The sequence below is a fragment of the Rhinolophus sinicus genome, linkage group LG07, assembly GCF_036562045.2.
Source record: "Rhinolophus sinicus isolate RSC01 linkage group LG07, ASM3656204v1, whole genome shotgun sequence".
Taxonomy (NCBI): domain Eukaryota; kingdom Metazoa; phylum Chordata; class Mammalia; order Chiroptera; family Rhinolophidae; genus Rhinolophus; species Rhinolophus sinicus.
In genome coordinates, this window is record NC_133757.1 from 53,665,373 (window position 1) to 53,692,430 (window position 27,058).

The following is a 27,058-nucleotide window of genomic DNA, read 5'->3' on the forward strand; positions in this document are numbered from 1 at the left end:
CCCTGTACCTATGGAAACCTTCCAAATGGGCCCATTACGATGAAAGTAGATCAAAGAGAGAGTGGTTACACACCTTTTCCATCCACCATCACACCCACTTTTTGTCCTTGCTATTACCTGAAGGAGAAGAAAATAAAACCACCCTTGTCTCAGAGAGAAGTGGCTGGAGGACATCGAGGTATGACAACAGGAGGTATGACAATAGGAGTACCCCGAAAGGGAAGCAAGAAACTGCCCCAAATGTCCACCATAGTAAATGCTTGGCTGGACAAATGGGGATGCATCAGGGGTCCACTTCCTGCCTAACCTGACTTAAAACTCATCCTCTATAGCAGCTCCATGGTTTGAGCTTCTCTTCCTGAAGCCACATGTCTTTGGATCTTCCAACTCATGTTTTCACACATTCATTCATTCCTTCACTTGTTCTTCACCGTGGTAGAAAGAGCTTGAGCCATCACGTCACAGGAACCTAGGTTTAAATCCCAATTCTGATGCTTACTGGATGTATGGCCTTACCTAAGTCACCAAAGAATCTCTGAGTCTGGTTTTCTCATCTGTAAGATGGGGATAAGAACAGCATAATGTTTGTTATTTGTCTTCCATACGTGTGTTGCTTTGTTTTTGCTTTTGTTTTTAAGGAGGGCGCAGCTCACAGTGGCCCATGCAGGGATCGAACCGGCAACCTTGATGCTATTAGCACCAGGCTCTAACCAACTGAGCTAACTGGCCACCCCTTCCATACATGTTTAGATATTGGCTTAGAGCTCTGTCTTTTCCCCTAGACTGTGAGTTCCTTGCATATCAAAACCCTATCTCATTCCATTTTGATCATTCACAGCTACTGAGCAGAGAGTTTGATATTTCTATATACTCAATAATATCAGTTGAATGAAGAAATGACAAAGTGCTTCTGCATGTATTCCCATCCTCTCTCTCCCTCTCCCTCTCCTTCTCTCTCTTTCTAAATGTCATTCTCACAGCAATCTGGTTCAGGATTATTTTTGCCCAATACAAAACAAAAGGGATTATAACATTAAAACACATGTCTCTTATTCTCACGGAATTTACAGTTGGCTGTATTAGTTTAATAAACAATTTATATAATATTTAGTCTGTGCCAGCTACTGCTCTAAGCATTTTATAAATATCAGCTCATTTAACTCTCATAATAACCCTACGAGGTAGGTACTACTATTGTCCCCTGTCACTGGCCTAAGGTCACAATAATACAAGGCAGAGCAAAAGTCAAACTCAACCAGGCTGGCTCTACAGCTACCGCTCTTAACCACTCAGCCGCTTTCTTTAAGAGGACACATACCTCACCTGCTAAGTATGTGAATAGTGCACAAGAGCGGTGGGTTACAGAGGAGCGGACAACCCCACGCTTCATCTTCAAGATGAACAGGATTTGAACACATGGAGTACATGGAAGAGAAGAGAAGGAAGGCAGGCTGGAAAGGGAGTGAGGCCAGATGAAAATGGGCCCTGCCCATCTGCGAGGAGTTTGGGCTTGAGGAAGCTACTGAAGGTCCCAAGCCATGGAAGAATCTAAGCAAAGCTGGCTTTGGGGAAAATTCAGTTGCAGTGGCATGCAAGGTGAACCACAGGGAAGAGATGGGGCACATGGGGAGAGGACACAGCAGCTGACAGATGAAGGAAGTCACAGGGACTAAACCAGAACAATGGAGACAGGAGCACGGGGAGCAAATCCCCAGGACTTGGCTACTGCCAGGATGTGAGATGGCGCTGGCAGTTTCCCACCAAATCATCCAAATCAGAATCAAGTTCCAGGAGCACTCACGGGGGACCTTCTTGGCCACTCAGCCTGGCACATGGGCTCCTTGAGGCTCTGGTTTCCAGAGTGGGTGATACAAGCGTCTCTACTGAGCAGTGCATGGCAATATATGCCGAGCCTTTCCCAGCTGTGTCAGGCTGGTTACGGAAGCCAAGACGGCCAATTCAATCCAGACAAAGAATCCGGGCTACCTCAAACATGAGAGACAGCCTGGTACAGCAAACTGCAGTCTTCTCTGTCATATTGCCCTATCAATCACAGGCCCAGAATCTAAACCCAGCCTGGGTATACAGCTAACTGAGCTTTCTATTCCAATTGCAATTGCGTTGGGAGGGGAGGAACAAGATTGAGGGATGGATGAGGAGATTGGGAGTGAGTTATGGCCCCAAAACATGATTTGTGAGCCTTCTTCCAAGCTCTACCAGTTGTCTGAAATCCTGTACCCAGCCCTACTTTTACATAAATTCCTGAGAAGGCTCTGTCTGCCATTAGAATGAAATAGATGCCAGGGTGCGGACACAAAAGGCGAACTAATAAAACCGTAAAGAGAACTTTGCTTTGACAAAAGCTAAAGTTTTCCTCGTTATTTATCTATCCTATTTGAAGCCTTGGAATCCCATTTTCATCTTGATGGAGGCAATAAAATCTTCGCAACTTCGATGGCTCCCAGGATAAAGCTGAGAACTCTACCCCGCTCCCGCCCTGCAACTCTGGCAGACTTTTACGTTCAAGTCAGGGCACAAAATGCATTTGGTCAGAGGCAAGATGTATTTATCTCTGTCAGCACAGCCATTAAGACGTGAGCATGAATATCTGACGAGATAAAACATTAAGGGAGAAAACAGGAAGAAATAGAAGGTGAGGCTTCTGAAGCGAGAGAGGAAATGATGCTGCATCAACCCCCACGGAAAGCTTTTTACAGCAAAAGGGGGAGTGGGGCACAGGGAAAGGCAGACGCAGAGCTTGGGAGAAGGGAAGCCCGGAGTGGGGTGCGGGAAAGCTTTGCAATGGAAGCACCATGACCGGCGTGTGCTCTGTGCTCAGAGACGTGGGAGAGTGGACCTAACAAACGAGAAAATGGTGCCTGCAGGTCCATTTGGCTGTAGAATCTCTGCAGGTCTGAATTCCACCCCCTTGCTTCTCCAAACACTGAAGAAAACCTCCAGATGGAAAAATCTGAAGTCAGGTGGCAATATGAAAAAAACAAAAAGAAGGCTCAGACAGGAAGCTGACAACTTGCTGCTCCTCTGAGATCTACGCTATGGAGCTGGGGTATCAAATACTAGGCAGAGTCAAGAAACATGGGTTTTTGTCCTTACGCTGCTTGGGATTGTGTCACCTAGGACAAGCCTCACTTTCATCACACATAAAGTAAACTTTAGGGAAAATGACCTAGAATAGACATGGCTAAGTCATAATGAGGCATACATAACGGGTCCTGCCACCCTCCAAGCCATCTTTCATGGCGAAGTCACCCACAGCATTCTGGAGAGCAAGGCCCAGTTATTCTCTGTTGCTGAATCTTGGATGTTCAGCAAAGCATCCTGGGTAACCACCACTGATGAATCAGAACCCAGGAGATGAAACTTGTTCACTATCCCTGGACTAGGTCGCAACTACTCCTTGAATACCCAAGCTATAAAATGATACATTTCACATGTAGTCTCATTACAAAGACCCTTAATGATGTTCTCTCTCTCTTTTCTCTTCTCCTTCACCTTTTCCCAAGTATTAGCAGCCACCGCTATGAAGAAGAAAAAAAAAACACGGTGTGAAGGCCCTTCACTCAACTTCCTGTCTGAAGCTCCAAAAGTGACCTTGTGCATTTTCCTTGAGCCTCTTTACCTTCAGTTCCCCCATTCTGCTAAAAAGCTCCTCCTGAGGCTGATGTCCCCCCTACCCTCTTAAGGAATTCATCAAGGTGGAGAATTCTATTGCTTTTCAAATGCTTTGAGACCACGAAATAGAAGACAGCCTGGGGAAGTTGAAAGACATTTAATTACTACCCTGGGTTCTTTTGAAAATTATTAAAGAGCCCAGGATTAGAAATTCAGATTTCCTCCAGATCCCTGAGAACAAACAGTTCACTTGTAAATGGCTTAATGTGTCTGTTTAATGTACACAAAATTATCTTTCAGGAAGGCGGATGGTTTTTCACGTCATTTTGCATCACTAAAATATACCACCTATGGCAAAAGGACTGGGATGCAAGGTCTGATAAAATCTACAGCAGAAATAATTAGCACCAGAGGCTGTATCTGAAAGAGAGGGCAATGAAAAGAACCTGGCTACTTATTTATTTCTGTTCTATCAAGATCTCTCCATCACAACCCTGGGAAAAGGAATCGTATCTTTTGGGAAAGGCTAGAAGGGTGGCTTGCCCACTTGCCTCTAGACAGTTTGTTTGCCGGAGATGACCCTGGGTCCCCAACACAGCAACAACCTCTAGTCCAGGGTACAGTGGAAACCTGCTTCAATGCTGAAACTTTGTGGGGAAAACAACCAGATAAACCCACTGGTTTGCAAAGAGGAAACAGGTCAGAGGAGCAGTAATGGTTTGTAATTTAGCACCCAGGCAAGGTCTCGGGCTCCACTCTTGAGGATACTAAGTCTTTGCTTAATCATGTTAATTAAATAGGAAATACTTGAAAGAGTCAGCCAATTGAGGGTTTGTTGTGGTTGTTTTTGAAGTTCCTGTAATAAGTTCACCTAAAATGAAGCTTCATTTGGGGAACTTCTGCAACGTCACATTCACCAATCACCCACAGTGTTTGCACCCTTGCTGTAAATTTGGGGGTTCACCTGGCAGCTCCCACCAGCCCCCTGGGTGTGCTACCTTGATCCAGAAGTAAAAAACAGCTTTCACCACAGAAATGTTTCCTTCTCTGCCCCTCCTGGGTATCTCTGCTGGTCATTATTTTAAATAAAAGTGCCTCTCATGAAATGTTTACAGGTAAAAAGAGATGGAGCTGCGTCTGCCTCCTGAATGAACTTTCAGGAACAAGACGACTTGCTTCAGCAGCTGTTCTGACAAAGCAACGCAAATAGCAAAGGGCAGGAGGCATATTTCACCCAGGGTCTCCCCAAGAAGAGGCAGCTCAATCAAAAAGGAGGCTCTTGATGTTCATTTTAGTGCTGATGGGGTAACCAAGTTGGAATGTGACCTCTTCAGACGTTTTGGGACTGTTTGAAGATGACTCCAAGAAGGGAATTCAAGAGTGACATAATTTAAAGGAAGCCACCTTCTCCAGGGAGGACGTGTCCCCTTGGGATGTGACCTCTCCTCCTAAGGCATCCTTCCTCCCGCCCAACTCCCGGGTCACAGGCCCTGTTCCTGCTACTCAATGCTTCCCTTCCTCTCTACAGACAGAGGACCACCTGGAAAGGAGTTTGGAAGGAAAAGAATCATAGGAGGTGAGTGAGAGGGAGGGGCCCTATCACACAGGGTGAGTTTTAGATTTTATTTCAAATGGAACGCTAATAAGCCAGGGGAGGCCCATGCAGCAACGTCCCTTGACTTCTTCCTGCTTCTCTCCAGTTGCTCCAGCAGCTGAGGAAAGAACTATTCTTTCTCCTTTTACAGCTCACCCAGCGCCTAGCAAAGTGTCAAGGGCACAGTAGGTCTGAGGGATCCCTTGCTACCTTGGCTAGCTGAAGGATGGTATACGGAGAAAATGTAGAAACAACCTGAGCTGCAAGGAAACAAACTACTAAGAGACTACTGCTGTCCTGTCATTTTATGCATGGAGACACAAAGGCCTCGAAAGGGAATTGACTTGTCCAAGGTTATCAGAAAGGTTATGGCAGAGCCACGATCAGAACCCAGTTTTCTGCTGACCACAGTTCCTCAGATGACAGTCATTGCCATCTCTATTATCATATCCCAGGTAGATCTCAAACACCGTCACTAATCCCCAATTCCCAGAGAGACACACAGCACGAACATAGGTGAGTAAACTCTTTTCCTTCTTTCTGGTGATCTTTCTTCCTGGAGAGGTCTAAGGAGGCCAAATAACCAAGTTGCCCGCCTCATGGCTCAGAGAGAGACAATAACCACATCACTGCTGCCCCCGGTGCCTGTGGGATGAAGCAGCTCCTGAAAACAACAGCTTTCCTTCTCAGGAAGTTCTTTTTCATCCCTGGGGCATAAAAGCCCAGGCAGCTGGCTATGAGTGCCCAGCTGATATAATTAGCTCCAGAGAGATCTAGCAAGACACACAAGGAGAATGGCCTGAACCTCTCCCAATGGGATTCCAAACCCCACGCCTTCCTGTGCAAATGGTGGCCCAGAGGCTAAGAAACCCAGAAGGCTTGTGTGGCCGCCAGGGAGCCAGCAGCTTCTGCCCCCTGAAACGCTGCCTTTTTGTGAGTCGCCTCTGTTTTAAGCTATTTTTAGTGTAAGCCAAGCTTGAATTTGAGGGAGGGTAGTGTGGGAACATGTCTTTTCTTCCTCTCTCCTTTTCAATGAGCTCTTCCCTATTTCCCTTAGGACAGTCCCTTCACCAACAGACACACACACACACACACACACACACACACACACACACACACACACAAGACTAAAAAGAGAAGTGGAGAAAAGGTCAAAATTCAGCATCTTCTCTAACACAGTCTGGGAACAGTTCTAGGAAGAGGATGGTTTCTCAACCCTTCAGATTGATGCCCCGGACCCTGGATTCTTCATAGGTGCAAGAAACCAGTATGCTCAGTGCATGTACTGTCGGGATTAACCCATCTGCAATAAGCAAGGAAGGCCCAGAGGTCTCTGCTTGCCCACATAGTTTGTGGGTAACGTTTGATGCCCTAAGGAAAGCTCGAAGTCCCTGCAGGCTTGTGAGTTTCCACTCAGACAAGCCCCTGGATTCCTAGTGTTGTCGTGCCTTCCACGTTAGTACCAGGCCAATTTTACGAACTAAAATGAACTGGATGAGCACAGAGCTAGCCCTGGCACTTAGGAGGCCTGGGTGCATTTGGTAATTGAGTTTTCGAGTGCCCTAATTCCTTAAGAATGACAGAGAAGCAACTGCCCTGTCCTAGTTTCCTCACTACTAAAACACTAGAGAACTTTTTTTTTTTGGCAATAAAATTTTTAGGGCAAATGGTAGATTTCTGTTGCTGTCATTCCCCTGAATTAGTTGTTTTTTTGAAGGAAAAAAAAAAAAAGCCTCTTTCTGGACCCAGGCCCTAAAAATGGGGCTTCTAATGCACCAAATTGGGATGTTTGGGGCCTGCAGGCACGCATCAGTCTGCCTGCTCCTAAACATAGCCTAGTACATTAAACTTGGAAGCATCAACTTGCCTATGGTCCCAAGTATGACTTTCTGAGCACGTGCTCTGTAGCAACACCAACGGTTATCGACGTTGGCATCATCAGCTCTATTTTTGAATCAGCCTGCGAAACAAACCTGCTCACAGCTGAAAAGGATTCTTTGAGTAGAGTCTCAATCTACTAGGATGTTATTCTGGTAAACAGGGGCTGCTAAAACCACTGGCATCCTCTGAAGACCCCAGGGGAAAAGCTGGGTGAGAAAACTCTCCCATTCCAAGATGGCAGCTCTATGTCCTATAAAGCCTCCAGGGGGCGCCAGCTTTGACTGGTTGGGAGGGAGGGAGGAAGGAAGGAGCTTAACTTGAGTCTTGTCAACACATTTTCTCAGGCCCCTCTGATCCAGCCTCAGGAAGACACGGGATGTGAGATCAAGACCGGGAGAATCAGCTCCCAAGCCTGTCCCAGGACTGAGGGATAGGCCACAGGTTCTGATTTATCACCTACTTCAAAAACTTTGCCACTCAAAAGCATCATAGCAAAATACAAGCATAACATATTCATTTTCAACACTTCGGATGATTTCACTTTGCAGATTTTGCTAGACGGACCAACATGTATCCCATGCCTTGAATAGCGTCTGGCACTTAGTAGGGCTCCGGGAATGTTTGAAGGAACAGATGAACAGCTCAGAGGAGATGCCTCTACTGTACAAGTGAATCTGTATCCCTCTCTCCCGATGACTAACACACTTTCCTGCATCCACCCAATAGATTTGTGGTTGCTGCCCACCAAAATGAATGTTAAAGACACCTCCCCACATAGTTGTGCTGACAAGTCCTGTGAAACCAGCCCTGTGTCTGTCAGCCTCGCTCCACATCCAGGGAGGACAGGACATGGGGACCACAGTGAGCGCACTTGACCCTCTTTCCACAAGACTCATCTGTCATCCTGCCAAGGCGTTTCCTGTGACATGCGAGCCTCCAGTGCACAGCTCCCAGGGAGAGCCTAGCCCTCCCTACGGCCCGCGGCCAGCTTGGGGAGGCCATATGAAGTGAGAATTTCCTGGCCAACTCAACAGTGGTGAGTCAGCCTGGCATGAGCCCACTTCAGAAATGACAGGGTCTAAACGGTGTGCATGGAGCAAAAATCATCAGCTGGCTGGACCTAAACCAGGGCCTTCTTGGGATAGTCAGACCCCTTTGACTTGGCCATGCCCAGAGCTAGCTCATCACTCTGAGACGACGTCTGAGTTTGGCGAGGTCTGAAGGCTGCTCCATCTCTGTTGTAGTGAATGATTTATTCTCCACTCACCCGAGTCTCCACACCAGCCCATTTCCTCCACGACAGGGTGACTGGGCTCATGCAACAATAACAAAAATAATAATAGCTAATGCCCTTATTTATGTACCAACCATGAAAGAGGCACTGTTCTAAACATTTCACATTCATTGACACATCAAATGCTCAGAACAACATTAAGAGGCAGCGGCTATTATTATGCCCATTGAACAGATGCAGAAACTGAGGCACCGAAAGCAACCAGCCAGGGTAAAACCCTAGAGAGTGGTGGAACTGGGACTCAGCAGAATGACTGGAGATGCTGGGTTTCTAACCGCCCTACTGCACCACATACAGCAGTCCTCCATGCTCCAAGGGTCACAGCATCCCAAGGACACACGTTCCAGGGAGAGAGGAAAAGCAGGAGCTGGAGATTTGGGGATGTTAAGTGCTCCACCTGTCCTCCTTGTCAGTTCCAATCAAAAGATAAAGGGACACAAGGAGCCAGATAGAGATCAAAAGAGAGTAGGAGTCCCAGTTCAGATAGGGCTGGATCAGCAGAGGGGCAGGGCTCCTCTCTCCCAACCCTAACAGAGAAGCTGAAACAGAGATCAGAGGCAGGGCGACTGGTAAGTGAAGGCCGGCCTTGCCTGCTTAGGGCACAGACACCAAAGTGCCCTCCTTTATTTATTAGGTCCCCGATGACTGGGTGCCACATTCACTTCTGGGTGCTGGGGAATACCAATAATGGTATACGGATTGGACAGATGGATGAAGAGACAGATGGATGAGGTGGAAGGACAAAGCAGGCACCCACTTCCCACCACCCACCACCCCAAAAACCCAGAGAACGGAGGCCACATGAGGCTCTTCCTTTCTCGAGCGCTGTCAGAGGATTGATTTCTGAAACTCTCCTTCATTTTCACAGGGGAGGTTAGAGAAGACAACACACCAGCTAGCAAAATTAACAGCTGCACTTTCCAGAATGCTCTGGAGGGGCCTACACACAGAGCATGTGGCCTGCAGGCCAGCAATGCAGACCAGTAGCCCGTGCAGCTGAGGTGCGTGGTCTGCAGGCCTGACCCCGGGGTGGCAGGGACTAGACTCCAGGCTGCCAGGTGGGGCCGGAGGTGTGCTGACTGCAGCGGTGCAGGCAGTAGAGGGGGAGACTTAGGGAGTGACCCTACTACAGAATTCCCACACATTCCACTGAGTGTGGGAAGGGGAAACCTTACGCTGAGCCAGCTGAGAACCTGCTGTGGACATGGGGGCCCACCTAGCTCTGGCCTCTGTCTTCCCATCTCTACTGCATCATTCAGTTGAGGTTGTGGAGGTATATGTAGCGTATCTCTATGAAAAGGGGATAGACGGTACATCTTAGCCATTACCTTGGGCCATGAGGAATTGTGGAGCAGTCACACTGGCCACGTAGGGATATCGACAATCAGAGAGCAGAAGGAAAACATGCTGATTTAGTTTGGGGGGGTGGCAAACTTCTACAGGGCCAGAAAATAACTATTTTAGGCTGGTGGATATTTCAGACTCTATGGATGTTACTCAATTCTGCTTTTATAGTGTGGCAGCCATAGAAAAATGTAAATGAGTGAGCATGGCTGCATCCCAACAAAATTCTGTTTATGAACACTGAAATTTGAATCGCGTGTAATTTTCACATGGCACAAAATAGTCTTCTTTTGATTCTTTTAAAAACCATTTGAAAATATGAAAACCATCCTTGGCCTGTGGGCCGTACAAAACAGGCATTCAGCCGGATTTCGCCCATGGGCCAAAGGCCGCCGATCCCCGCACTAGCTATGTTTCCCAGAGCGTGCTCTTTGTGATGCCCATGGGTGTTTCATGGGTCAAAGGTTCCATGGTGAAACAGGAATGAGAAATGCTGAGCAAACCAAATTCTTTCTGTTTTCTTACTGTAGGACTTCTTCAAGACTTACACGCTGATAAGCACTGGCAATCTCAACAAGGGGATAAGAAATGAAGTCTGTCCAACTTCCGGGGAATCACTTTTCTCCTGGAGCATCTCCTGGGTCTACCATGTGGTTTCCCCGGAAATAAGACCTAGCCGGACAATCAGCTCTAATGCAGCTTTTGGAGCAAAAATTAATATAAGACCCCATCTTTTATGTTATATTATATTATATTATACCCAGTACTATATTATATATTATTATATTATATTATATTATATTATATTATATTATATTATATTATATTATACTATATATTATATATTATACCTGGTCTTATAGTAAAATAAGACCGGGTCTTATATTAATTTTTGCTCCAAAAGACGCATTAGAGCTGATTGTCTGGCTAGGTCTTATTTTGGGGGAAACACAGTGGTTTTCTGTAGAATCTAATTAAAACAATGGGGACAAAGTCTGACCAACAGTCAGTAACAGTGCCACCCAATGTGATCCTGACTCTCTTTTACTCTCTCCAGTGACAGGCAGCTCACTACCTATCGTGGGTGCCAGCTGGATTCAGTGATTTCTCTGACTCATGTTGTCCCACCCATGATGCCAAGTCACAGGTAACAAATTTAGTGCATCTTTCATCAGAAAAAGACAAAATTTCATGTTTAATAAAAAGAAACTATACCTTCTCTGATTTATGCTTTATACCCCAAAAATAAACTATTTATACACAGGATAAATGAAGAGCCATTATTAAGTCCCGAACGGGAATTACTGTGTGATTTCTTTAAAAGAAGCTTCACTTGGGGAAGTAAAAAACTCAAACAAAATCCAATTTACTCTCAATTGCACAGAAAGCAGGGCCTACGTGTTCACTACGGGGCCATTCTTAGTAAAAACACAAGCCCATGAAACTTCTGGTCGTTCTGCTATATAGGGCATTTGTAAGTGATATAAAAATTTTATGCAGGTTTGCCTAAAACGTGAAAAAGAAAAGAAAAAAGGAGAGGAGAGGAGCATAGATGAGAGGAAGAGAGGGGAAGATAGAAATGTGAGCTGTGTGTGATTTGCCACCAGGCACCAATGCAGGAGAAAAGTAGAGGGTGCTGATGAGAAATTTCCCCAGCACCATGAGCCACCTAAAGGGAGAAATGACAGCAATGAAAGTCACATATTTGATTAAGCATATGCCCGTGTGCACCTCCATTTTGTTCAACTGCTCCAATTTCATGGGCAAACAGCACAGCAGTGAGCACATCTATTTAACTCTATTAAACCAATAGAGTTATTTCTATTTGAAAGGCATATTTGATATGTACTTTCTTTTGGGCCCTCGGAGATAAGGACAGAATGGTCCAAGCTATGTATAGAACGTTAATGTGAAATGGCACATATGCGATATATTTAGGAAGATAAAGGGAAAGACTGGCAGTTTTCATTCTCCTTACTTCAACGAATCATGCCCCAGACAGTAAAGCAAGTAGCATATATTCTCGGTTCATGGATTAGATGTGTGTGCATCCTGGAGCAATATTCAAATGTAGCATAGTACCATGAGAATACGGGGAAAATAATCAAAAGAATAATTCTAAAGGCTCTATCTTTGCTCAAGTTGCTGACAGCTGTATTAGCAGAACCAGTCTTTGAAGGAAAGCACAAAACACTGAATCTATACAGGGTTTGAGGTACTGGATACTGTTTACACCTTGAGGTGAAGTCATGCTTGGGCAGAAGACATAGTTTCCCTAAGGGAAGAGTCACTCTGAGATCAATGTGGAAATTAATATGAATATTCAGAAACAAGGCACTAACATAGGTGGTATGAATGCATATGTGCCTGTATTTATCCGTGTGTGTATCTGTGTCCACAACAAACCCCATTACAAATGGGTTCTCTGACCTATTGCTCTTGTGCTATATTATCTGAGGAAATCCCTTCCTAAGGAATTTCTTTCAATTTCTGACTTTCAATTTATTTATAAAATGAGGAGATGAACTAGCCCAAAAGTCAGCAAACTACGGCCCATGAAACAAATCTGGCCTACCACCTCTTTTTGTTAATAAAGTTTTATCGGAACACAGTCACGCCCATGGATTACCTGTGGCTGCTTTCGAACCACAAAGGCAGAGTTGAGTAGTTGTGTCAGAGTCCCTGTGGTCTGCGAAGGCTAAAAATATTTAAAGAAATGTTTAATGTCCCTTTAAAGAAAAATTTGCCAACCTTGTACTAGATGACCCCTGACATTGAGTTTGGCTTAGGATTCCATAAAGCACAACTGAATGATGCAAAAGCCGACTCTGAGTCTCTTGCCTTCTTTATTTACACACTGCTCACAAAACTACAGGAAGCACATCACCACGTACGTGTAAAGTTCAAAGAGAAGAGTGAGGAAAGTAGGCCAAAGGGAAAATGAGAGGAGAAACAGCGATGAAGCCACAGGCACGTGAATACTAAAATGCAAACCCTGAGATGCTGTGTATTCTCAATGGGCCACCAACTTAGCTCCAAGCAGCCATGAAAAAAGAGAGTCATGATGCCGCTCCCAATTTAGAGTGTTGAGGAGAGGTTCCCCAGGAGGACCACAGCAACGCTGGAACAAAGAACCACTTATCCCGAGTCTGTGTACTGAGCAGATAAGGTGAGATGAAGCCAGCAAGGTCCTCAGCAATGCCCACACAGCGGGGACGTATCCTGATGGCAAACTCGGAATTGGCTACATGGAAATATCCCTCAGTGTGGGCCACCTCCAAATCCCACAGTGGAATTTATCAGCAATTCTTCCACTAGGTTTCAAAATTTTGAAATAATCATGTGCCACATTTATAATCAGAAAATAAATATTTTTCACTTAAAAAAAAGATAAAGGAAGAGTAACCCTTGACAGTCTGCTGTTCACTTTGATGTGGAATCCCTCAGCCACATGCTCCAAGGGAAGGTTCTGTCCAGTCTTGCCTTTTTTGTGAAGCTAAAGCCTGAGTGCTGGGTGAGAGACAAGGCAAAGACAGGCTATTCTGAGACCTGGTCACGGAATTTTTATCACGTTGGTGACGAGGCTCCAGGTGTTCTCTATAAAAAGCACTGGTGAATGGTGACTATCGTTTGTCATTTCTTACATTGAGCCCTACAACTTTATATCCAGTTTCTCATTACCAGTTATTCACACCTGGATCTCTGTTGCTACCTACTTTACGGCCAGTGCCTAGAAGAGTGCCCGGGGGAGGTAAGAAATAAGTACTTAGAGAATGAATGATGTGCTCCTCTGAGAAATCCTGGACAAAAGGGGAGTCTACAGATATGCTGACGTTGTCTTGGCGAATCCTTTCCCAGATGGGTCTTACCCACAGTGCCCCAGCTTTGAGACTCTCACTGGGGACAATGAAACAGGTGAAAAGGGGTCCCAGATGTGGAGGCAAAAATTTAATAAAATAAAATTAAAAAAAAAAAAAAGAAAAAGAAAAGAGAAACTGAACAGCCGGGTGTCTAGTCTTGCTTTAGTCCCACTGTTGGGAGGATAAACATTTGGACAGCTCCAGACAACACAGCTTTGGGTTCTGCACAGGCAGATCCTCTTTCTCTTGTGCACGGAGACTTCCATGTGAAGTCTGTTCCTTGCTCAGAGCAAGGACATGCCTTCTCCTAAGGGACAGAGGCCTGTTCTAGAACTCTGAGATGCCTGTTCTCTGTGCAGTGAGACCTGCTCTGCTCTGAGCGCACCAGAGTGGCACAGGCAGGCTTTTCTCCAAGGAAAGCTTCAGAGAGCAGCTGGCATTCTGGGCAGTACGAGGCAAGGAGGCCCAGGCAGAGTGTTCTTGTCCACACAAATGTTAAGAGAATCAGGCCAAGTAGCCATAGGACCGAACTGGCTCAGAGATGGTAAAGTCAAAATGTCACAGCCAAAGCGACAGCTGGCAGTGGCTTAGAATAGAAGAAGCATTATCTTCCACTGGGAAGTAATGACACAGAAAGAGCACTAGACAGGGAGTCCGGAGGCCTTCAGGTACTAGCCTGGTTCTTTCACTTGCAACTGCATATTCTTAGGCAAGTCATTGCCCTTCCTGTGCCTTGGTTTTCTCAGCTGTAAAATGGAAATGAATGCATTGATAAGACTGGCTTGCTTGCTTCCTTGTAACGAACCCCTCCAACGCAACAGCAAAATGGGCAATAGAAACAAATACAACATGGTCCTTACCCTGCAACCTGATCATATAGAGCCTAGCAGAGTGCCTGCCTGGCTCACAAGAGGCTCTTGATAATGTTACTGTCAGTGGTAGTATCAAGGTGGATGCTGGGTACACGTGGCCTGGGATTCTACTTCCACAATGTCACCCACACCCACATACCCACCTGCCTCCACTGCTGGGTGTCAGTTCAGGCCTGGCCTCACCAGGTCCACTGCAGCCATTCCCTGGCATCCTGTCACAGGTGCCGGGAGCTCACTATCCGAACTGACCCAGCACCTCGGAGCACCCGCCCCACCAATTTGGCCTCCACTTCTCCACCAGCTCTCCCTATACACCCACCAATCATGACACCCTTCCCTCAAAATCTCATTTCCTACAAAAGTCAGCCCACATTCTTTCACTTGGCATTTGAAGAGCAGACCAGGCCACCTTCCCAGTCTTACTTCCTGTCGGGTACCTTTGTGTTCTCAGCCTGGGCCTCATTCCATCAATGCCGTACCCCTTCTCTGCTCCCGCTGCTCCTCACTCTGGAATGACTTCCTCACTCACATTTCAAAGCTCAACTCAAATGCTCTGCATTTTATTAGGTATTCTCGGTTTCTGGCCCCCTAAGTGGTCCCTTTCTTGTTTTCAAGCTTGGGTATGTTATTTTTTATGTCATCTCTATCATCAAGCACGTGGTCCGTTCATCTTAAAATGGAAGTTTCAGCTCAAAGGCTTTCTTCCCTGCGACTGCTTTCTTGATGCCCCCCCAACTTCTCCATACTCAGCCTCCCCACCCCAACACACACTCATGTAATGCTTGTACTCATAGTATCTCTCCTCCAGACATTCCTTTAATAACTTCCGTCCGTGGTGCAATGAAATCAGGATCACTCCTTGCTGTCTGCAGGGCTGAAAAGAACACCTGGCCCAGAGTTGATGCTCAGTAACTCTTGGCTGGTGCTCATGAAGATAATTAAAACTGTCTACAATGGCCACATGGAGCCACAGGACTGGCACATCTGTGCAACCAAACTGTCTGCTGTCCCTCATCCATCACTGCCATATGGATAGAACACACTGCCTCCATTCCATCCCATGTGAATGTCCAGACCTAGAATTCAACCTCTTTATGTTTCCCACACAGAATCCCCTTATATACAAGCATAAAAGGGCAATAAAGACTTTCCCGATGACTCAGGGCGACGGCAGGGGTTGGAGGACACAGGGTGGTGCTTACACAGCACAGCCCACAGCAAGCCACCTTCAATTCGTCATTAGACACCCAGGACTGCCCAAGTTTTCCTGGGTCCCTCCAACCCAGGCCATCCCCTCTCTGTCTTCCTCCATGCAGCAACTAGCCTCACCAGTTTCTCTACTTCCTCCAAAATTCCAACTTTAAATTTCTCCCCTTTCAATTTTGCTATCAACTGACATGAGCTACGGCTCCATATATACCCTTCAGAAGGCTTTGCTCATGATGGGTCCCTCGGGTAACAGAACCCTATCTGCTTTAAAGGCTGTTTGGCCACCACCTTTGTGACTCAAGCAAGGCACTCAGTGTCTTACTCCTTCCTTCAAGCTGTTCGTAAGGGATTTATTCCAAACATAAAGTAGAGTTCTTCCCAAAAAAAGATTCTGATGGGAGAAATTTTCACCACCTCCCTACATATGTCTACATTCACCTCCTCACTGCGTTTTGCTATGAAATGTCGAGGGTGATGCCATCTATTTTCCAGCACCTCTACCTGATCTTTGATCCACCCAGCCATCACAATATCCCCATTCATTCTATCTGTGAGCCATGACTCTTGACCAGCTTCATACACAGAAAGGGCAGCCCATACAAAACAGCTTCCAGAATCACAGGAAGAAATTATTTGAAATGTAACATCCTTCTCAGGGAAACCGCTGACCCAAAGCAGACCTAAGAAAGCCGGTGGGCAGGGGTACCCCAGAGAAGGGCCCACATATGGCAGGAGCGTGACCTGACCAGAGTGTCCAACACGCACACAACTCCCTGGGTCCCTGCCCCAGCAGACCCTCTGTGCCCCAGACACTGGTGCACTCTGCAAATCCCTCCATAAACCACTGGCTTAGATGTGCACGAACCCAGCCTCTTTTCCATGACTATACGTAAGCACCCCCTGTTCACCCTACCTCCCAATAGCCAGTGGAGACCCCACAAAACATCACATCCCTATAAACAAAGCAATGATGGATGAGAAAGAAGGCCTCCTCATGTGAGGAGGGAATTGGGGACTCACCAGGACTCTGCCGGTCAGTGTCTGGGCAGATATCATCACCCCAGCCCAGTCCTTCACAGAGGTCATCCAGCCGACCTCGGCTGCCACTGCCTCCTCTTTTTCGTCCACTGGCTTGAGAGTGCCATCCGCCTGGCTTGAGCCATTGTTAATCTTCTGGGCCTCCTGGCAACAGAGAGAACAAGGGTTTACATAGGGAACAACTGGATTTTAAAAACGCAACCTATCCAAGAGACTCAAAGCCGGGAGGGTCCTCCTCTAAGGTGGGAACTGGCATGAAGGTACAGGGGTAGGACAGAAAGGATGGATTATGGCTTTGCTCGCTTTTTTAATCTTTAAAAAAAAAAAGAATATTTTCTTTATTTCCCTTTCAAATATCTTTGTGAAAGGAAGAACAATGAGACTATTCTGTTCCTGCTTTAAAGCAACAAAGCTCAGGAGGAAAAGCATCCTGTCTGAGGTCTCTGTCTGCCATACCTTCATGCCCTTCTCACAGGAGTGCCGAATCTTTCCTTAAAGAAAACCACCATCTCCTCATCTCCATCTGTGTGGTTCAAAAGGGACTGCTAGGCCTGTGCTGGCCCAGGAATGGGGACAGGTCAGTCATATCATTCCATCACCCTGGCAACAGCCACTGGGCCAGGGGCAGTCACATGACCCACATCAACCCAATACAGATCAAGCGGGGGACTTTTGCTGGAAACAGCAGGAAAGGTAATCCTTCCCTGAGAATGAAGGTACCACAGAGAAAAGTAAGAGAAGTGATGGAACCCTGATATCATCGTTTAAACACCTGAATCCAGCTGTGTCTGAAATCCACACCAGATTTTTCAGTTATAGGAGACAATAATAAATTCCCCTGCATGGCTTCAAATGTGCTCCAGGAAACAAGGTCAACATCCTCAGATAACTAGCCCTGCACTGGGCCCTAAATTGCACTCTTTTGCACACAATGTGCCCTCTGCCTGGAATACCCTTCTCCCACAAAGGGTCACAGCTTGCTCCCTCCCCTCCCTCAAGTCTTTGCTCAAATATCACCTTTTCAAATGAGGTCTTCTCTGGCTACCCTTTTAAAATTGCAGCCCTGCCTTCCGACAGCACCGCCTTTCTGCTTTATTTTTCTCCATAGCACTTAAAACCTCTAATACACTCTGTAATTCACTTACTTATTTCATTTACTGTCTGCTTCCCCCAACTGCTGTATGTCCCAGTGCCTAAAAGAGCACCTGGCATACAGTTGGCTCAATAAATATGAATGAATGAATGATTGAATGAATGAGTGAATGAATGAATGAATGAAAAGGGCTATGAGTATCAGCCCCTCACTGACTACGGAACCTGAGCTTAGGGTTGCTAAATAAAATACAGGACATCCAGAGAAGTTTAAACTTCAGATAAACAACAAATAATTTTTTAGTATAAATATGCCCCCAAATATTATACGAGACATACTTATACTAAAAATGTATTCATTATTTATCTAAAATTTAAATTTCACTGAGCCCCTTACTCAGTTACTCACTGAGATTATTTTTGCAGATACAGATGTTTTAAAAGATGCCAGCAAAATTATGCTCATCATTTAAAATGCTAGAATTAATTTCCAAAGCAAACTGACCTTGGAGATCATTGTGAATTGGAGTGAGGGGTAAAAAGCAAAGGGGACGGCAGTGAAAATCTTTGTCTGCAGTGAGTGGGGGTGGAGCAGAGTGAAGGAAGGAGAGCTGGGAGGCGCTGAATGAGTCATCCTCGATGGGCCTTGAAGCGGACAGGAAGCTGCTCCTGAGACCTGGTTCTCTCCCCACCGCCATCCCTGGCTGGTGACGCTGGGAAACAGCGTCAGAAATACCAAATGCAACACCAAGTGCTCATGTTTTATTTCCAAATGTGTTGGGCCCCCATGGAGCTAGCACAGTCCAAGAGGAGGCCAGGGGCAGGGGATGAGGCACAAGGTGAGTATTTTGGGGCCCACCTGCTGACATCTGTGGAGCCCACTGCCCAACCCACCTAAGGTCAGTCTCAGTGGCCTGGTAGGACCCTGAGTCTCAGACATGTAGAGACTGCACAGATGGGTGTCCTGGAAGAAAAGGAGACCCTGATCCAGGAGCAGCCTTAGTAACTAAAGGTGTAGATTCAGCTCTCCCATCCCTGGAAGACCTCCCCCGCACGATGGGGCAATATTGCCTGCCCATAGGCATTGTGGGTATTAAACCATGCCCGACGGCACATAACACACATTCAATTAATTAGTCCCACAGGCCCCCGCTTCTTCTCCAGCCACTAACGCCCTAGCAGTGGTTCAAATTTGAGAGGTCTCGGTAACACAGGATGCTGGGCCCCACCCCACCCCAACCTGCATGTCTAACAAGTTCTCAGGTGACGCTGATGCTGCTGGGAACCCCACTTTGAGAACCGCTGCTCCTAATCATCCTGGCTTGGCTTGGTCATCCCTGCCCTGATCTGAAACGAGACACAGATATTAACACCCTGCCCTTTCCCAGCCTCTTCCTTTCCCCAGGCACAGAACCACCTCCTTCTTTCAGAACTGAGAACATGCGGTGGACAGGGACGAGACGGGGCAGGGAGAAGGCTCTCAAATCAGAGGCTCTTGTGTTTCCTTTTGGGCAGTGCCTCCCAGCCACATTTCTGAGCTGGTCCAGGGCCGTGGCAGGGGGCGGGGTGGGGGGTGGAGGGCTAGCTCTCTGCTCCTCAACCTTGGGGGCTCAGGTTCCCAGCCCTACCTGGCGAACCCTGGAGGAGGGAGTCAGTGGGCATGAAAAGGGCTGGGAGACAGGAAGTCCTCTCCAGTCACAGTGGTTTCAATGCATCAATAATTCACAGCACAAGCGGGATATGGCAGATAATGCGCTCTTGCCTGCCCTCTTACCTATTGTTTTACAAGGCATTCATTATTTTAATTACCTTATGATAGGCAAGAAAAAACACAGACGAAAGGGAGATAATGTCCTTATTATTATTTGCTTACAGAGACGTTGTGAGCTTAATTACACAGGAGGGAGGTAGGACTGGAGGGAGTGGCGGGGAGAAGGAAGAGGCTGGAGCTCTACAAAGCCCGATGCCAGCAGGCCCGGTCAGCACTCCCTGGCCTGGACGGAAGGGCCCTCTCCACCTCTGACCTCACTCTGGCCAAAGCACCTCTCATCTAGAGCAGGGATTATAGCCGCATGCTCCAGAGACAAGGGGCTAGAGGCCCAGAGAGGTTATGTAGCCTTGCTGGGGACACACAGGGAGAAGGAGTGGTAAGGGGCAGAGCCCATCATAATAGTGATTGACCTCTGTTTATCAAGCCAGAACTGGCTGTCAGAAACTACAAATTAGGTACTCTCTATGTATGATCTCGCTTAGAGCTTATAATAAATCCAACAGGCAGGTGGAATTATCCCCATTTTACAGACAGGGCAACTGAGAGCCTGGGCTAGAGGCAGAGAGCCCATTTGGACTTATGGCTGTTCCAGTCATAAGCTGACTACCGTGGGCACGTTAACTCCCAAGCCTGGGCCTCCTCCATGTAAAATGGGGACAGGCACATATTAATGGGGAAGCTTGTGAGATAAGCAATGCACAGCACTTGTCACGGTGCTTGGCACGTGGCAGTTATAGCTGCTGAGATGCAGCCCTTATTGATGGCACTGGTTGCCTCTAAGAAGGTTAAACGAGTGTAGGTTCTAATGGCTACAATCCTTCGACCAGGCAATGCGCCTCTGGGAAGCAAGGTGCCCCGACTTCCGGAAGGTTCCAGCAGATGCTGTGTGGGGCAGATTCCCACACAAAGTGAGCCCTGGACCGAGTGACTCTAAGCTCCATTACACGAGGGCCAGAGAGAGGCTCCTCCTGAGTCCCAGGACACTGCTCTCTCTCCTATATCCCACAGGATGCTGTCTGGGAGGGACAGCGCTTTGTCCTAAGTAGCAAAGTGGTGGTCCATCCATCCCCAAACTTCTACTTCCTGTTGCAGAGAAATGAGGCCACGTGGGGGAGAGGAACACAGGAGAGGCGGGGAAGGAGACTGGGCAGGGCGGGGTGCCTATCCTGGAGTGTGGAGGTCCTACTGTAGCCACCGCAGGAAGGGGGTTCCGTCTTGCTTTGGAGGCCACTACTCCCTCGAGCGGTGCCCTCTCTCCCCACCAGAGTCTTGTGTAAAACAAGCCACAGCTGCCTCCTGGGGACAACAGAGGACAACGTCTCATCTCAGTGCCCACACCAGAGGGTGAGGAGGGCTGCAGGGCGTGGCTGCAGGTACAGGAGGTTGGGGGACACGGGAGAGCAAAGCAGCTGGCAGTTCCCTCCCACTGCCTGCCCATGTGGGCCTCCTCTCTCGGGGCTGGGCCCGGGCACATGGTCTCATTTTGTTTTTCCTTCTCTACATTCTTTTTAGCGGCATTCACCTCAGTGACTTCCTACTGGCACAGCCATAGCAGGCCTCGCCACTCCTCTGCCTCCAGTGGCCAAAGGGCCAACTGGACCACACTTGTCCAGTACTAACCACACAGAGCACACATCTGTTGGATTTTGGACATTTCCCTTAAAACACCAGGTCAAAGACCAAAGCCTGAGAAGGGACCTCAGCAACCCCTTCAGATACCAATGGCTCTCACTATACAGATGAGAACACTGAGGGCTGGGGGCAGGCACACGACTGGTGCCAACCAGCCCCGCCAGGTAACCCCCAAGCCAAGACATAAGCCCCCAGCTGGCTCTGTTTCCCTTCTCTCTTGTTGCCTCACCAACAGGATGATTCTTCCAAATCAGGCCAAGGGAACCCCTCACTCACAAGCAGTTCCCTCTGCTGTGTGAGCCTGCAACCTGAGGTCTGGGCGTTCCTAGGACTGGCAGAAGCCTCCACGTGGCCTGGTCCTGGGTTTGGGTGTGGGGGCCATGGCAGGGAGCAACCGTTCTTGTCTCCAAAGGGCTAGAGAAACCAAGCAGTGGGAGTGGACCCGGCCCAGCACCAGAGGGCAAGCCCGTTCTAACCCCAGGACCCCACAGACCCCAAACCTCAGATCCAGGCTGTGTGTTTGTCTCTGTCTTTCCCAGAAGAGTCATTTCATTTCTCAAAGCCTTTTCTGAGCGTGGCCTTAGAATCTGGTAAGGTGGAGCCCAGCACTTTCGGAAACTACCCACTTCCTAATGGGGGTATTGCTGTCCTCTGGCTCTGAGCAGGAAGCAGTGCTGCTCTGGAGAAAGGGGTCCCGGACCCCAAAGCCGGGCTTCACAAAGCATGTGGCTCAACTCTCAGACCCCCACTCAGCTGCATCTTGCAGGGCAAGGCCCTGGGTATCTCCCTGGGCCCCAACAAGAGGGGGTGCCAAGTGCTGCCAGGTGGCCCACCATGCAGGGCACACCCTCTCTGAGCCACCACCACACCTGCTCCCACCCAGCTGGGCTCACACACCCTGGGCATACTCACACCAACATCTGTCCGGCCACACCAGGTGCCACGGCCACCCTGGGCAACACACCTGCTGGGCGGGCGACCAGCTCCCGGGAGGAATCCCCAGTTCCCTCACTGCTCCCTGCTGAGCACCCCCAGGTGACAAGTCTGTCTGGGCTTTAAGTACATCTCAATTCTTCGGACACTGACGCCTCACCCTAGATCTGAGAAGTTGCTTAAGTGGTGCTCATTTGGGAGGAAAACTACTCTAAAAACGTAAGTCAGATCATGTCACCGCCATGCTGACACCTTCCACGGCTTCTCATCCCACTCAGAGGACAAATGACAGACTTCACACAGTCTGACCATGTGCAGCTCCAATCTGTCCAGCTCCTGCCCTCATCCTGTCTCCCACTCACTCGCTCACTCCAGCCACATCCGCATTCTGGTGCAGCCAGAACGTTCCAGGCGCACTCCCCTCTCAGGGCGGATTGCTCTGTCTGCTCCCCCTGCCCCAGACAGCCATGTGGCTGCTCCCTCACCTTGCTGGGGCCTTTGACACCTTATTGGTGAGCGCTTCCCTGCCCACCGACTGACAATGACAGCACTGCAGCCTGAGCACTCGCCATCCATGCCCTGTGCCTCCTGTGAGTGTTTACACCACCATCCTGTAGCCTGCATACTTTAACCATCTTGTAAGCACCATGCGAGAAAGAATTTTCATCCCCTAGTCACTGCTGTACCCTCGACACTGGCACATTATGTGCTCAGAGTAAGTACTTGACACATCTCCGTGAAAAGTAAGAAGGAAGAGGGAGGGCGGGCGGGCAGAGAGAAAGAGAGCAGCAGCACATGGGAAGCCAACGCTTGACATGCAGAACACCTAGAAGAGACACAATTACTAGTAAGTAGTAACGATAACAGTACCATCGGCTACCATCTTTGAGCATCATCACAGTAATTCTATGCGTAGGTACCAAGACACTCATCTGCAGACGAGGGGTTCAGCAGCTGGCCCAGGGAGACAGTCGGAATTTAAACCCAGCTGTCTGACACCAAAGGGAGACAAGTACCTGTCCTGATGTCCTCCCAGGGACAGCATGAGGAACAAATGGGATGTGTATGGAAGGACGATGGGCTGCTGCAAAGTGCCCATGAAAGGTTTATTATCATCTTGAGCACTCAATTCACCCCACGAAGTCTGGGCACCGCATGTACCGCAGAGGCCCTTCATCAAGGTCCCCAGGCCGTGAGACGGCGGTTAAATCAAGGACAGAGGAACACGGCTCCTTTCTCAGCTAAGAATCATCACCCTTCATGGGACAGGACGTCGAGCCAGAAATGGATGTGGCTGACTTGACAGGGTGAGAAGCCTCCTGTTACACACAGAGGTTCTCTGCGGAGATGCCGCTGAGAGAGATGCTTTGGGCTCCCTCGGCACAGTCCGCACACCTGGGGGGGCTGTGAAGCCTGCCCTCTAAGCCCAGAGGTCCTGAGGGTCTGATAGGAACCGCCACCCCCCTGGAACAGAGGGACAGAACACTTCCATGCCTGGGAGTCCACGCCAGGACACGCTGCCCAGGGCCTTGGTATCATGGGACACTTCCTGGGTGCTCAACTTTCAGAGGGCTGTGAGGAAAGGAAGGACCCAGGAAATGTCCATCTGCCCTCTGCTTGTGTCTCAGAGCCTTTACCCTCAAATTCCCCTGGTTGACATCAGAAAGCCACTTCTCCTGAGCCTGCACTGACAGAGTCTGCTTCTGAGTTGTTCCTTCAATCTGCTTAGAATGTCCACCCTCAACAACCTCCCCTGCCCGCTCTCATCTGTCAAAACTGACCCAGCAGCCCTGCATGCAGCTGCCCTCAGCTTAGGACAAAGCAGAAGGAGCCTTTCTCTCCTGTTGGAGGGATGGTAGCAGAGTGACGAGCTCAGGGCTAAAAGTTAGGAAGCTGCACACTAGCCCCGGCTCTGCCAGGGGATGGCTGTGTGGCCTTGGCCAGTCACCTAACCTCTCTGAGCAAAGTGTTCATCTGGGAAACAAGAGGAAGCAGTGCATTAAATCCACAGCTTTCTGCTCCTTGAATCCCAGCATGTGTGTTCTGTGAGGTGTCTTTGGGGGTTACCAAGGGAGGACAGATGAAGCAAGGCCCCTGGCCCCCATGAAAAATCAAAGCATCTCTGCATTGCGCAGTCTCCACCTAGTAAAGCTTCTGTGTGACACTGCCTCTGAGGGAAGTGGTTTTCTGCTGGAAAAAAGTTTCAAATCCACTGAGTAAAAATCCATAGGCCTGTTTTGCTTTTAAAAGATACTTTACTTCATGGCAATGCTTATGACCTTCAGTGGCACAGTTTGGCCTAAAACCCAGGAATGCATGAACTTCAATACCTACAAACCCATGGGACTTCCAGTATCTCCAGGCAGGCCACTGTCCTGGTCCCTCTGCCTTGGGTCTCACTGGGCCTAAATGCTGGGGAAGGGTCTTCCAACCACCTCCACTCCTGCCAAACAGGCAGAGAGGAAATCCCCACCATAAGCCTCTTTCACATCCTGGGCGGATGGCCCAGCAATGGGATTCTCCCAGGTACCAATAATCCTGATATTAGGGGTTAGGCCGATTACCTAAAGCGGCTCAAGCAAATAAAGCCTAATGTGGGCACTGCCAGCTGGGATTTTCTGTGAAGGGAGAGGAGGGAGGAGGTGGTCACTCTGACACCCGGGGCAGGGGAAAGGGGGCAGCAGACGAGCTGGTCCCCACCAGGAGCTGGAGGGAGGGGCTGGCACAGTTGATTGCTGCCACTGGAAGTTCCAGTTACCCAACCTCTCCGTGTCAGGGCAGAGCCTACCCTGCACTTTACAGCCTCCCCACCCATCTCCTGGGACCCCACATTCACAGGGGGCAGCCCTGTTTGTGCCAGATGCACTCCTCCAGTAGCTACCATGTTTGCTAACTACACGATACACCCCTAGGAAAGGGGCACCGTGTCCACAGATTCCAGCCACAGGAGCTTGAAACGAAGCTCAGACAGCTATTTGCTTTGGGATGTTGGAAAACCATCGGAGTTTACTGGGTCTCATAAGATACTTCATTATCACAGGCTTCTTAAGACTCTCACTGCTAGGCGTGCCCTGAGCTGTGTGTGAACACCATCGGTCTTTGTGAAAGAAAAAAGGTGACAGCAGAAAAAGGCTAGGCGACCTTTTAACAAGTTGCTTCCCATCTTTGTGCCTCAGGGTCCCTTGTCTCAAATTCAAAGGGGCTGCATCAATGCTCCCCAGGGTTCTGTCTGGTCTAACCTTGAGGTCTGATTGTAAATCCCTCACTTACACGGGTCCAGCAGTGTGAAATGCTGGGGGAGGATGGGTCCTTTGGGCTCTTCTCAGGGCTGCTCTGCCCTCAGGAAATTCTTGACTCCCTCTGGCATCTATGGGCCATGTTCTCTACCTGGTGGTTTTACACAATCTTTTAATCCTCACAACAAGCCTGCAAGGAAGGACTGTTAGGAGGCCCAGAGAGGTTGGATAATTTCTAAGATCAGTCATCTTGTAAGTGGCAGAGCTGAAATTTAGATCCAATCTATTCTAAGACTAAAAGCCCTATTTTTCTTCTATTCCATGCTGCCTTGCGATAGGCAAAAGAAGAGATGGAATCTCTTTATAAAATGCTGCTTATTACTACCACTGAAACAATCATCTTATACCCTGTGGGCTTCTAAATAACAAAATTTTGTAGTACAGACACCTAAATCTGGTTATAATCAGCCACATATAGATGGGGAGTTGGAGAAATGGCCTAGGGGAGGGGGTTCCAACCTGGAAATAGAATGACCCATTAGAATAATGTCCCATGATGAGATGTGTTCTCAAATGGCCATATTTTCTGCTAAAAATTAATAAGTCTACTCCAAACTTCCAGGACTATTGCATACATCTCAGTCAATACACATTTGCAAAATAATGATCTCCTTCTCCTCCGATTAGCTTAATAAAAGGGGAACACAGAAGTGACTGTCCAGAGTTCACTATGTGGGCCTTGGAGACTTGAACTTGGATTAGCAGAGACCTCAGCTCTGACCCCTCAGCCAGTGACCTGGGCTGGGTCCACGTCAGCCTGCTCACCTGCAGAGACACGGTGGCTTTGCTGCTAGTCACGGGGCAGCCTGACTTGCCCCAGGAGAAGAGCTTAGGAACTGCCCAGACAAGAAAACCATCACAGCAGTCCATTGGGAAGACAAAAAAACAACAACAGTTATTGTCCAGTTGAGGAATAACATAGTCTCACACCAGGACAGTCTGAGGCAGGGCCAGAAGTTCAGATGGATTAATAACGGATGACATTTTCTGGATGTTATCTTGGTTAATCCCGTTAACAACATTACAGCAATTTAGGCACTATTAGCCCCATTTTGAAGATGAGCAACTGAGGCAGAGGCTCTCTGAAGGTCTATGGTTAGCACGTTGGCCTTACGAATCCCACGGAGGCCCAGTGAGCTCAGTATCAATCCCTTTTATGGAAAGACAATCTAGTGTGACATCTTGTTTCAAGGAGAACACTTAAACCCCTTCAAATATGGTGTAAAAAAAATGACTCTCTGAGTCACAGAGCTGTAGAGGTCAGAGCTACGAGGGACCTTAGAACCTGTGCGGTCAGATTTCCTTCCTTCAGATAGGAAGAGCCTCAGGTCAAAGAAGGGTAGAAATGCAGCTTGTTCGTACAAGACACTGTGCAGAGCTCCAGGAGGCCGAGAGATGGCGTGAGAAGAATGGGGGGAAAAAGCGCTGGGACCCCGAGTCGGACTCCTGGCCTCCCGTCTTAGCAGCTGTGCAACCTGGAGCAAGTCACTCCACTCCGTGCCAGCCTCAGTTTCCTCATTGGAAAAGTAGGCTTACAGATACTTTCCTCCAAGAGTATCCGTAAGGATCAACCATGATGATGAACGCACAGCACACAGAGAGGGCTCAG

The 27,058-nt window shown here is 48.2% G+C and overlaps 1 protein-coding gene across 38 annotated transcripts in view; it reads right to left on the reverse strand.

The window, feature by feature from the left end:
* The window catches only part of KCNMA1 (potassium calcium-activated channel subfamily M alpha 1), a 715,366-nt gene that overhangs the window by 488,316 nt on the left and 199,992 nt on the right, over positions 1-27,058 (reverse strand). For all 38 annotated transcript variants that reach the window (XM_074339646.1, XM_074339645.1, XM_074339641.1 and 35 more), the window contains exon 2: positions 16,708-16,869. In XM_074339646.1, the coding sequence (XP_074195747.1) occupies positions 16,708-16,869 (162 nt within the window). The remainder of the gene's footprint in view (positions 1-16,707; positions 16,870-27,058) is intronic.